We start from the raw sequence: 13543 nt of genomic DNA, 5'->3' as shown, positions 1-13543 counted from the left end.
CACAATTACAAAGTTATATTGAGCTACAGAGCTAATGATTGTTTTCTGAAGAGATTTCCAGTACTTAAAAATACTTCCAGAGTGGTAGTAATAAAGCAGTACTTCTGTCATAAATGTAAAGGGAAGGGTAAACCCCTTTAAAATCCCTCCTGGCCAGAGGAAAAATCATCTCACCTGTAAAGGGTTAAGAAGCTAAAGGTAACCTCGCTGGCACCTGACCAAAATGACCAATGAGGAGACAAGATACTTTCAAAAGCTGGGAGGAGGGAGAGAAACAAAAAGGTCTGTGTCTGTTGGTATGCTGCTTTTGCTGGGGATAGACCAGGAATGGAGTCTTAGAACTTTAGTAAGTAACCTAGCTAGGTGTGTGTTAGATTATGATTTCTTTAAATGGCTGAGAAAAGAATTGTGCTGAATAGAATAACTATTTCTGTCTGTGTGTCTTTTTTGTAACTTAAGGTTTTGCCTAGAGGGATTCTCTGTTTTGAATCTAATACCTTACCCTGTAAGGTACCTACCATCCTGATTTTACAGGGGTGATTCCTTTACTCCTATTTCTATTAAAAGTCTTCTTGTAAGAAAACTGAATGCTTTTTCATTGTTCTCAGATCCAAGGGTTTGGGTCTGTGGTCACCTATGCAAATTGGTGAGAATTTTTACCAAACCTTTCCCAGGAAGTGGGGTGAAAGGGTTGGGAGGATTTTGGGGGGAAGACGTGTCCAAACTACGTTTCCCAGTAAACCCAGTTAGAGTTTGGTGGTGGCAGTGGATATTCCAAGGACAAAGGATAAAATTAATTTGTACCTTGGGGAAGTTTTAACCTAAGCTGGTAAAAGTAAGCTTAGGAGGTTTTCATGCAGGTCCCCACATCTGTACCCTAGAGTTCAGAGTGTGGGAGGAACCTTGACAACTCCAGAACTGGAATGAACTTAAGCGCACACACTGAACCTATTGTGCATATACAATTATTTCAAAAAGATCATTTTTCACTGATTTTTTTTTTAGCAATATGTTGGTAATAGCTTAATGAGTACAAGTTTGAGATATTTCCATTGACCAAAAATAACAACAAAAAAGAAGAGAGCTTTTTTTCCTGTAACAACATCTTTTTGAGGATCATTTGGCCAGATTTTGAAACTAGCCTCAGTTTCTGTGCTTTGCATCTATCATTGACTTGAGTACTAATATGCACTAATCTTCGTATTAAGGGTATTATTGTGAAATGAAGGAATATGGTCCAATCCATACTCTTTGGTGTGCATCAGAAGAAGATCTAGTAGATTCATTAAAAGGTGTTGCCAGCTGCATTGACAAGTGCTGCAAAGCTACTGAGAATCGGATGGCAGGACTATCAGAAAACTTGCTGCCTGTTCTACATGAATATGTTCTCTACAGTGAAATATTAACGGTAAGACCATAAAGGTTGCTTACACCAGTGTATTAAGTGACCTTTGAAGAGAGAATCTGCTTTATATGTAATTGATTTTGCAGTCACTGCATTAACTCTTTGAGGGCTACAGTTTCTTTCTGCTGCTAATTGAGAACATAACAAATGAGTTAAAGTGGAAAAAAGCTTTTTTTTTTTTTTTAAAGCAAGAATAATTTTCCTTAGAATGGCTGCCCTCTTGCACCAAATCCTCCCCCTCCCCTCCCTCCCCCCCCCCCCCCGGCTTCCCTATTAATCAGGTAAGATGTATCCAGTCTCAAAAAGATGATTTCTTTCGCTGTGGCGATTCCTCTCCAGTTTCCTCCTGCAGCTAGCTCCCCATAACAGCAACATTAATGGTTGAGGGGTTGTGTGTCCCTTTCCCTGGAAATTGTCGCACCTTAGGAAAGGTTTACATGCTAGTGGAGAGAATAGTTGTCCTTACTGTAGAAGGGTTCAAGGAACTACAACTCATGATGAAGATTAATACAGAAGAACTGTCTTCACTCTGTCAAAATATTGACTCATCTAGGAATGGAGACTGATACACAAGGTAAGGCAAGGTTTTTCCCTCCTTTGAGATCTTTCTAAACCTTAAGATCCTGACTTCACTTTTCCAGAATAGCAATGAACCTCTTTAATAGATATGCATCTGCCATATGGACATGCAGATGTTATGCCAGGGCCTAGTACTGTGCATTCTGTTCCATTCAAGGCCCTTCTAACAGTTTCTCTTACAGATTCTGCCATTGGTGGGAGACAACTAGGAAAACCTTTACTTTGTCTTGGTGAATAAGAACACATAATACACATATTAGTACTGAAATTATTAGTTTTACCTTGGAATTAGAATAGATATTTGTTATAATGGCGGACAAACAGAGAATTTCTAATAGTTTCTCCTGTAGTTCTATATAGGATAAAAGAGGAAGTAAAAGGGAAAAAAATACACAAAAGAATATTAACCCATTTCTTGTTTCAATTTTACTCTTATAACCTTATATTTTATATTTGTAATCAGACAGGAGATACTTTAAGGTACCGAATGGCAAGTTTTGTTATAAGTATGTACTATAGTTGTATTACTTATAATTGACCAAATACTGTTACTAAAAATTCTGTGTAATGTCTGTTTCAAAAGATAGCCTTTAAAAAGGTATCTTATTGAGAATGATTTATCAATGTGTACCAGTCAGGGTGGCAGTGTATTTCCTCTTCAACATTAACGTTTTGGCAACTAGCATAATGTAAAATAAACTTCTAACTAGGGCTGGTTATGCCCCATACTGTTCAACATGAACTGTACTAAATATGAATACTGTAAATCTCTAAGCATACCTAAATTAAAGAGTAAAAGTTGTTGGGACAAGGTAAAATAAAAGATTATCAAAGAGTTTTTGAATTTATAGTTACATACTATCTTTCTTCTGAGTCCTCTTAAAAAGACACAAGCTTCACAATAGTTCTATGAGAGAAGTTTAATTTCAGATGGGGAAACTGAGACACAGACCTTTTCACTGACTGACTTGATGTTACACAGCAAATCCACAGCAGTTTGGAATATAACTTGTCAGACTACAGGACCAGTAATTATGACAATATTCCCTGCCTTTTTTATGTTAGTTTTTTGCCATTCTACTAAGAATCAAATCTATTGAATTAGCCTTAACCTTAAATAAAAGTGGGCTTGCTAACATTGATAGATTTAGCTGATGATCAAAATTCTTTATCTGAAGATAATCTTCCTTTTCCTTTGCCACCAGACTGTGGTACATAATACATAAATAGCAGACTTACATTGATATTTCCTATAGTATCTGGTATATCATTTTAGTTGAGTCCTCTCTCTTATGCTATTGCTTTTATTCAAATAAAATACTTCCAATATTGGGACTTCTCTAAATCATGATTCTTGTAATGGATTAAAATAATATGACTATTTCATAGACTGACTTACTGTATAATTCTTTATAATTGACAGCTACATAGCCTGACAGATTATCATAGCATTGGGTTTGGTAGGATTCCTAACAATTTTTCAGTTTAAAAAAAAAAATGGAGGTAATAAAAACAAACCTACAATAGATGCTTTAAAGTTATCTAAGTAAAACCTTTTAAATCTGAGAATTCTATTGAAGGCATAATCTCTAAAGTGTTAAGTACTCTTGATTGCAAGATGTCTTTGTAAACAGATTATTACAATTAAATACAATCTATTTCATCGTAATGTTTTAAAGGGTGTCTTGAAAAGAAGAGACCAAATTCAGGCAGAGCTTGATTCCAAAGTTGATGCTTTATCCAATAAAAAGGCAGAAAAGGATCTGGTAAGTATGTAAATCTTCCTGAATGTTAAATTTTATCACTAAGGACCCTATTCTGACTAAAAATTAGGAGTTCCCCTGACAAAAATAAGCCCTGAAAAGCCATGGTTTGGGGCTGTACACTTCCTGACCGATTCTAAAAAAATTTGTTCATGCACTGCACAGGAAATAAGAATTGATACAGCTGCGGAAGTGCCCTAGAAGAGGTAGTTAGGATGGTCAAACCTGTCCTTGTTTATGCTTTTTTTTTTTTTTTTTAAACGTGCATTGTTTGTTTTTGTTTTGGAGGGATCGTGCCCTTCTGGTGAAGCTAATTGAGCTTTTATCACCAGAACTGGTGGGGCATCTCCATGCTTGTTGCTTCTCCCTAACAAGGGGCCAGAGTTTGACATTTGGCAATAAAGCTGTAAGTTAGTGACTTTATCATTGTAAGACTGCCATTTATTCCTTTAGACTTCCACATTTTAGTGTCAATCTGTTTACCTTGTGAGCCTGGCCAAGTGTCACCCAGCAGCTTCTAGCTACCTTTGTCTGCAGCAGCATCAGTGTTACAATAGTTCGTGTTTATCACTTTTAAGGAATGACCTTAAAAATGTACTTTTGGACTTATTTCCTTGGTAGGCTTTCATTTTGTTTTAGACAATATTTTTGGGCATTTCAAAAGCACTTGACATCAGCCTAACTGCTCCCATTGAAATAATTGGTAAGAGTCCCTGTTGACTTCAGTGGGAGCAGAGTTAGGCCAATACTGAGTGCTTTTGAAAAGCCCATCCTATGACTTTAATGGGAAAATGTCTGTCTTAAATAGTTTCTAACAAAATGACTGTAAGATCTCCTCCTTTGACACTAGATAAGATTGTGAAAGCTTGATCAGCTTTCTTATGTTTGCAGTTGGTAATAAATTTGAGGGTGCAATTGATGTTACTTGGAAATCTTAAGTACCTGATTTGGGGAGACAGTCAAATACCTAGGTGTGTAAATAACAGCTTGTGCAAAATTGTAGGTGCAAACCAGAGGCCTGTTTAAGGCCTAGATTGAAAACCAGGCCCACTGTGTCATATACTAAACTGATGCAGTGCCATTTTGCATATTGCAAACAAGAACAATCCTATAATGTAAAAATCAGCTGATAGTTTTATGCTTTGAGAGAGAATTGTGATTGAAAACTTAATTACTTTCAATTCAAGAATCATTTACCAACCCAGACAGCTATTTAATTGTAGTGCAAAAAGTACAAGTTAGTCTAGAAATTTTATTTTCAAGCCACTCTTGTATTCTGCATAAAATCCTAATATTTGTTTTCAAAACAGTCAGTCAGATGACATGAGCATTTCTTCTATGAGTATCAAGACTGAATGATTGGGTTGTTCCTCCTGCAGGGTAGTGACAGTGGGTAGTAGATAGCTGTCAAACAAGGGGAAGAACAGTATCCAAGCTCCTGCTACTGTTTTGCCACTTCTCAGGCTTGTTCTTTAATATAAATAACTTAATTTTGGTTCCAGCAATGAACTTCAGGTTTTATATTTTTAATCTAATTTCTGGTGTACTTTGAGATCTTGCTCCTTTTGCTTCACTGCCTCAGAATATGTGAGCAGCTGCATTGTAGGGCAGACAAGATGGCTGACCCAGATTTAGCTTATTTCTTCACTGAGGACACGTCTAGCAATCTGTCTCCATGGGTTTTCTAAATGGTTCTTGTTATGGCTCTGTTTGTTTTGGTAGTTGCTTTTCTAGTATACTCTGCAGCTACAGAGACCTTGCTTAGGCTATGTGCAGTCAAGAAGATGGGGGAGTAAGTGTTAAATTGCTTATTGACTGACAGCTCTGTGCTGCCTTCCTCCAGATAACACAGGTTTTTAGAATTGCCAGGAAATTAGCAGGCAAGCCAAACTATTTTTAATGTCCAAATGATCAACCAGTGATCCTGATAGAAATTACTGTTTTGTAAAGGATATGAGTATTGCTAATTTATATGAGCAAATAATAGGTAGAAAAGGTTGAAGGATTGCAATAAAAGGGTAGCACAGTTCGTTCTTTGCAGTGAAGGGTGACTAGCAAAAGCAAGCTAGTGCAGAAGGGGGATGTACTGGAGCTTATTATGTCTTACTGAAAGGAAGAATGATGTGATAGGCTTCTGTTTATCTGAAGTACTTATATGATTCCCTTTCCAATTTGACATATGGAGAACCAAGGCACAGTGAGACTAAGTGACTCGCTGGAGCCCGGGACGGAGGCTGAAGCCCGAGCCCCACTGCCCCAGGCTGAAGCCAAAGCCCAAGCAACATAGCTTCAGAGGGCCTCCTGTGGTGTGGGGCCTGGGCAATTACCCTGCTAGCCAGCTCTGCCTGGGTCCCCAACAGGAGGCCCCGACTCCTGCGCAATCTCACTGTTCCCAGCAGGAGTTCAGCTAACTCACAGGGTCACTGTTGAGTTCAATTCCCTCTAGTGTAGTCCCTGGTGGTGCTCCCTAGCCTGTTGCCTATATGAGGCTTCCAGTGTCTGTTTGCCCTTGCTTCCCCCCCCCCCCCAAAAAAAAAAAAAAAAAAAACATGACAGAAGGAAAAGGGGAAGCTAGCTACAATCCCAGGCAGGGCTCCCCTTGCTACTGGATCACATTAGCAGTCCCTAGCAGCCTCTCCGGCACCTGGGCAAACTTCCTCTTCCATCTTTTTAAGCTCCCCTTCTCCAAGTGGAGCTTGTTCTGCAAGTGCACCTAAGTGGAGCATCAGCAAACACGGCACTGGGAAGACTTGGGAGCTACCAGAGCACCTGAAGCAGGTGGAGGAAGAGAGCTGAACTGGGTTTCTTACCTAGGACCCATATCAGACTGCTACTAGTTGGGCTACATGGCTAAGTGCAGTAGCTGGCAACAGGACTAGGCTGTTGTTCCAAACTGGAGGGCTGGGTGCTGGATGTGGGGATGGTTGCTGGAAAAGAAAAAGCCTACCTCTGGTACGGTCTGTCTCACCCACCCCTCACCTCAGAGTTGAGGGATCTGCAGCCCCATGTGATGCAATGCAGGGGAGTTGGGCTTCTGGAGGCAGAAGCTTTGTTGGGGGGCCAGCCCCTACCCCTTGTGGTGCCCCAAGAGGGGACTTGGGCCACTGGGGACATGTGAAAGCAATTGAAAGTGAGGAGATGCCAGATTTATAGTTGCCAGTGCTACTTTAATTCTGCCCCAGTGTATGGCTGCATTATGATACTGTTTGCTTACATGATTTTTCCTACAGGACCCATGTCTCAATCAGTGCACAGGATGGACGTGCAAGGGGGCAAAATTAAGGTTGCGCTGGAAACGTAATTCTGGCATTTCCTAACCTTTTGAGTGCTTGACTTTGCAATCTAAATAATGTTTTCATGTAGTTTTTTGCATGAAATACTGTACAGTATAAACAGTATATAAAAAATACTAAAAAGTTACAACATATTTGTCTGCACAGCAAAGATTTGACACAAGTGGTTTCTGTTAGAAGTCTCATAATATGTTTAATGTAAAGACAAACTGGGAGAAGTCTCATGTTCAAACTGTTCTGACATTTGAAATGTGTATTTTTTGTATTCCCCATTTGATTTCTTGTCAGTGAATTAAACATAATGAAATATTGCTATCTGGTGTCGTTTGATACCTACGATATCATATTCTGGGATGAGGTACATATGTTTTTTATTATGTAGTTTGTAACTGAACTCTAGTCTCTCTGGAGGCTTTTGAGACAACACATATATTTGGTTTTCATGAAGTAAGAATTTATTTTACTTGTATCTTTTACTGTCCTCCTTTTGCTGCCACTGTGTGTTTTCATCTGTCTTTGATCTGCTCTGTACTTCCTTTCTCTTCTCTCCTTAGTATACACAGCAAATTTGTATGCCATTAAAAATATAGAGGAATGTAAACAAAAAAAATCCTAGTATGCTCAGTGACTGGAGTAGTTGCATGAACTTCAGCTTACTTCAATTGCTTGGACACAGCAAAGTCTACAATTTCTAGACTGTTATATGATCCTTACTATATTTGAACGACCAAACCTGGATGAAAACTACTTCGAAACTAGAGGCGCTGCTGATTAAGAACCTAGTCTAAGATCATTAAAGTAAATGGAAAGACTTGTTGGTTTAGTGAACTTTGGATCAGGCCTTAAGGCCTAAGTTTTAGGAAGCTGTTTATTAGAGCTGTATGGCGAAAGCTAAGTTCATTGTGTGGAAGACTTCACTATTTTGAAATTTGGTTTCATTCTGATTTGCGGCAAACCCCCCACCTTTAGAAATTATTTGTGAAAATGAATGGTGGGAAGCCCTGGGTGCCCAGACTCTAAGCCGTCCACCTAGCAGGCTGCTTCAGAGCCATGGATCTTGGAAGCTCTGTGAGCCTGGGCTGCCGAAATGGGAAGTTAGTCTGAGGAGGTGGGAGCCTGAAAGCCCAGGCTGCTGAGGAGCTGGGCAGGTGATCTAACCGAAACCTGCCTGAGGGCATGTATTCACTGGCAACATTAAAACACTGCTGCGCAGTGCTTTAACATGGCTCGTGCAGTCACGGTACAGCGCTGGCGTGCGCGCACACACACACGCACACACACCCCAGCCCACCTCTGCTTCGACTCCACCTCCTCCCCTGAGCGCGCTGCCAGGTCCTGCTTCTCCCCGCTCCCTGCCAGTGCTTGTGCGCAAAACAGCTTTGCGAAGGTGGGAGAGGGGGGAACGTGGCAAGCTCAGGAGAGGGGGGTGGGGATTTGGGGAAGGAGACCAATAGGAGCGGGGGGGCGGGGAAGGGGTGGAGTTGGGGCGGGCAGAGGATGCGAACTGGCACTGGGGGAAGCAGCCTCTGGCTGCTGTTATAAATTTGCCACCCCTGCAAATTTGTTGGCCTAGGGGTTAATACGCCGCTGTCTGGTACTTATGTATTTAAAGCTATTCACATATATGAATTGTGCCTTTGAAGTCAATGCACATCTTGAAATCAGTGAGACTACTGAAGTCCTGAATTGGGGCCTAAATACATTTAATCTTCTTGCACAGAAATATTGTCTGCCTCTCCTTTATAAGTTGTATGAAATTTTAATTCTTTCCCAAGTTGCTCTGTGCTATAGTGGAATTGCCAATAGGAAGTATAGAGAAAAATAGTACGCAAAAGGGAAGAGTGAGGAAAGAACCGTATTCAAAAGAGGAAAAAAATAAAGGAAAACTGCACCTTTTTTCCCTCAACCCTGTTGTAGGAGCTTATATAATTAGCTGTTATGCAAATAAATTCCCTGATGGAATTTTTTAAAAAATTCCAATTAAAATTGTATGTCTGAACAAATGCATTGATTTTCAGCCAAATGGATGCCATTTGTGATGTTGGCAATGTGCATGCCCATTCAAAGGATCACAAGCCAGTTGCTAACTTGCTCTAACAGTCAAGAGAAACCGATGATTAAAATTTGATGGACAACTGTGCAAAATCCTAAAATAGAATATTTAAAATGTAAAGTTTAAATGCCACTTTTTTTTAACAGTGATGAGTAACTAAAGCTGGTTAGAAACTAGTTTCTCACTTCACCCTGGTCTATACTATGGGGTTAGGTCAAATTTAGCCGCATTAGGTCGATTTAAAAATGACTGTATCCACACAACCAACCCCGTTCCATCAACCTAAAGGACACTTAATCTATTTCTATGTTCCTTCCCGACGAGGGGAGTAGTGCTAAAATCGACCTTGCTGGGTCGAATTTGGGGTAGTATGGACACAAATTGATGGTATTGGCCTCTGGGAGCTATCCCAGAGTGCTCCATTGTGACCGCTCTGGACAGCACTTTGAACTCTGCACTAGCCAGGTACACAGGAAAAGCCCTGGGAACTTTTTGAATTTCATTTCCTGTTTGGTCAGCTTGGTGAACTCAGCAGCACAGGTGACCATGCAGTCCCCCCAGAATGGTAGTGCGTAGGATGTTTCTACGCTCCCCCTATCATCTCCATCCCTGAGGTTATCGCAGATTAGAAGGCAAAAAAAATGCACTCGCAATGACCTATTTTCTGAGCTCATGCAGTCCTCCTGCCCTAATAGGGCACAGCTTAATGCATGGAGACATTCAGGGGCAGAGGCCAGGAAAGAATTAAGTGAGCAAAGAGCGGAGGCAGGACGCGATGCTGAGACTGATGGGGGAGCAAACGGACATGATGAAGCATCTGTTGGAGCTGCAGGAAAGCCAACAAGAGCACAGACGCCTGCTGCATCTACTGTATAGAGAGTAGCTCCCCATGTTCCATAGCCTCCTTACCCAGATGCCCAAGAACGTGGGGAGGGAGTCTCTGGGCACCTAGCGGCTCCACTCCAGAGGATGGTCCAAGCAACAGAAGGCTGTCATTCAAACAGTTTGATTTTTAGTGGGGCTACAATAAGCAATGTGGCCTTGTCCTTCCCTCCTCCCCCACCTGGGCTACCTTGTCCGTTATCTCATTTTCTTTTTAATTAATAAAGAAAGAATGCATGGTTTCAAAACAATAATTACTTTATTTCGAAGGGGGCGGATGATTGGCTTACAGGGAATTAAAAGGAACAAAGGGGGTGGGTTTGCATCAAGGAGAAACACACACCAGCTGTCACACCGAAGCCTGGTCAGTCATGAAACTGGTTTTCAAAGCCTCTCTGATGAACAGCATGCCTTGCTGTGCTCTTCTAATCACCCTGGTGTCTGGCTGCTCAAAACTGGATGCCAGGCCATTTGCCTCAACCTCCCATCCTGCCATAAACGTCTCCCCCTTAATCTCACAGATCTTATGGAGCACAGAGCAAGCAGCAATAACAGTGGGAACGTTGGTTGTGCTGAGGTCTGACCAACAGCGCCAGCGAGCTTTTAAACGTCCAAAGGCACATTCTGTCACCATTCTGCACTTGCTCAGCCTATAGTTGAACTGCTCCATGGGAGCAAGGGGTAGGCTGGGGTAGGCGTGACTGCATGGTGCTGCCGCCTGGGAGAGCAGCCTGAGGCAGAAGCCCCCAGCTCGCAGGAGAGCAGAGTTGAAGCGGTGGAGACATACACCATGCGCTGGAGGTTGCTAGGAGCCGGGCAGGGAAGATGTTCCCAGAACCCCCGGCCAAGCTACATGTCCAATGAGCAATGACCGCTGCTGCAGGTGCTTCTGTGTCGAATGCTTGGAGGTCCTGGTAGAGCAAGGTACCTCGGCCAAGGCAAAAGAGCAAGAGCCCTGGAGCTGTTACATGTGTCAACCACAGAAGTGCTATGGGGTGTTACAGTGCCGACAGGACTGGAATGTACGGCTGCAAGACTCCTTCACCAGCGACAAAGGACAGGAATATGATGCACCTAAAATCTAAAAAGGCCCTGCACATTTCCCAGAGTCACTACCTTTGATAACACAACATCAATGATTGCATTGGCTACTTGGATCACAGCAGCCCCCACAGTAGACTTCCCACAACAGCAGCAGTTACAGTGAGCTGAGCAGGCTCCATGCTTGCTGTGGTATGGCATCTGCATGGGTAACCCAGGAAAAAAGGCACAAAACAATTGTCTGCTGTTGCTTTCATGGAGGGAGGGGTGACTGATGACATGTACCCAAAACCACCCATGACAATGTTTTTGCCCCATCAGGCATTGGGAGCTTAACCCAGAGTGGCAGAGACTGCAAGAACTGTGGGATAGCTACCTACGGTGCACTACTCCGTAAGTCAATGCTAGCCACGGCAGTGAGGATGCACTCTGCTGACTTAATGTGCTTCGTGTGGACATATGCAATCAATTGTAAAATCGAATTCTAAAAATCGACTTCTATAAAATCGACCTAATTTCATAGTGTGGACATACCCGTCAGCTTCCTGATTGTCATATTACTCAGAATTATGCTCAAATGCTTATTGTATTTTCTGTGTTTAAGAACAATTCCCTGTATAGCCATACATAAATTCATGCTGCTTTGGCTAACCATGCATGCAATTTTTTCTTTCAAGATTATATTTTTCTTAAAACCTGATTAAGTATTCTAACATACTAAAATGGTACTTGTAGCCCAACAAACTCAATTTTGTTGAATTTGTGAGCATTAGAGCTATTTATAAATAAAAAAGAAAGATTTTCTTTATCACAATATTGATTATACGGGGGTAATTTTTTGTAGTTAAAATGTTGCATCATAGCGGTGATCATTTCTATTCTGTTTAAAATAAATTTTTCAAGATAATCCTGTGTACAGCCTGTTCTTTTCTTCTATTTCTGTTTCCTAATTTTAATTCAGATAAATGCCTCGAGCAGTGTGGTAATCAGCGTTCAGGCCTCTGATTCTTTCTTTGAATCCTCTTATTTCTCACACATTTTAGAAGATCATGTTGCTGATCTCTTATTTCTGCTTTGCAGTTTCATTATAGCTTTAGCACAGATGTCCTTCAGATCTAATCTGATCTTGAAATTCCATGTTATCTAATTGAGTGGCAATTGTATTTTCAAGAACTTTTCTTAATTAGAACTTAAACGCCTTTTTCTTGAAGGTAGTCTTGGCTACAAAAATTGGTGCACTGTTTTGTTGACCCTAGAGTCAAACTTAAAATAATAGTAGTAACATGCTATTAGCAGAGGTAGTATTAGAACATTATTGTCGAATTTCTATGTACAAATCAAAATATTCAATATTATGATTGTTGAAACAGTCATAAATAGGTTCTTTTCCTTGGCTAAGATTATGTGTAATAACTTGCAGTATGGCTTATGCTAAGTAAATTTAGGACATATACAGTAGAACCTCAGAGTTATGAACTGACCACACACCTCATTTGGAACCGGAAATACACAATTAGGCAGTAGTAGAGGACCCCCCCGCCCCCCCAAAAAAAGTGCAAGTACAGTATTGTGTTAAACGTAAACTACTAAAAAAATAAAGGGAAAGCAGCATTTTTCTTCTGCATAGTAAAGTTTCAAAGCTGTATTAAGTCAATGTTCAGCTGCAAACTTTTGAACAACAGCCATAAAGTTTTGTTCAGTTACGAACAGTTCAAAGTTACAAACAACCATCATTCCTGAGCTGTTCCTAACTGAGGTTCTCCTGTAATATACATGCAACTTACCAAGTTATGACTACTGTGAGAACCACAACTTTGTATTTTCTGATAAGGTGTATATATGTTCTGTGCCCAACCATTCTGTAATAAATAAGCATAGTAGTAAAACAAACAAGATGTGTGCTAACCTTCGCTACTCCACCAGTTTTGCTTTTAGTCGCATCCCTTTTCTCCCATCCCTTGGGTCAGGGACCTAATCTTATTTATCTGTTGAGCACCTACCACGTTTCAGGGTCTGTATAAATGTTTTTTCCACTAAATTTCATTTCACAGGAAAATTAAGCACCCACCGGGCTTGATTTTGTTCTCCATGAAGTCAACAGTAATATTCTTATTGACTTCAGTGGTACAGTATGGGTTTGTCTACACTGCAATAAAACACCCACTCTGGCCTGTTTCAGCTGCCTTGGGCTCACAGGGCTTGGGCTGTGAAATTGTGGTGCAGGCATTTGGACTTGAGCTGGACCCTTATAAATAAGGCTGCAGTTCTGTCACGGAGGTCGTGGAAGTCACGTCCGCAACCTCCATGACTTTCATACCTGCAAGGGCCGGTGCAGCTGATCCCGAGGCCAGCTGCTCTGGCACCCCACAGCAGCCACACTGACTGCTGCTTGGGCAGTCTGGGGCGGCTGGCCTAGGGGCAGCCCCAGGGAATGCCCAAGCAGCAGGCCGAGGGTCAGCTGCACCAGCCGCTGCTCAGGCAGCTGGCGTGGGAGAAGCACCCGAGCAGCAGTCCCCAGGGCCTTGGA

The 13543-nt window shown here is 41.5% G+C and overlaps 1 protein-coding gene across 4 annotated transcripts in view; it reads left to right on the top strand.

Annotated features, from left to right (window-relative positions):
- SNX7 (sorting nexin 7) overlaps positions 1–13543 on the top strand; it is a 61586-nt gene that overhangs the window by 23932 nt on the left and 24111 nt on the right. For 2 of the 4 annotated variants that reach the window (XM_073356955.1, XM_073356954.1), the window contains 2 exons: positions 1209–1408; positions 3664–3750. In XM_073356955.1, coding sequence (XP_073213056.1) covers positions 1209–1408; positions 3664–3750 — 287 coding nt within the window. Of the gene's footprint in view, positions 1–1208; positions 1409–3663; positions 3751–6977; positions 7183–11337; positions 11647–13543 lie in introns of those variants that run through there. The other 2 variants (XM_073356957.1, XM_073356956.1) reach the window with 2 other exon arrangements.

Source organism: Lepidochelys kempii, chromosome 8 (assembly GCF_965140265.1).
Source record: "Lepidochelys kempii isolate rLepKem1 chromosome 8, rLepKem1.hap2, whole genome shotgun sequence".
In the NCBI taxonomy this organism is placed as follows: Eukaryota; Metazoa; Chordata; order Testudines; family Cheloniidae; genus Lepidochelys; species Lepidochelys kempii.
Note: the sequence above shows the minus strand (reverse complement) of the source record. Positions and strands in the feature narration are given on the sequence as shown.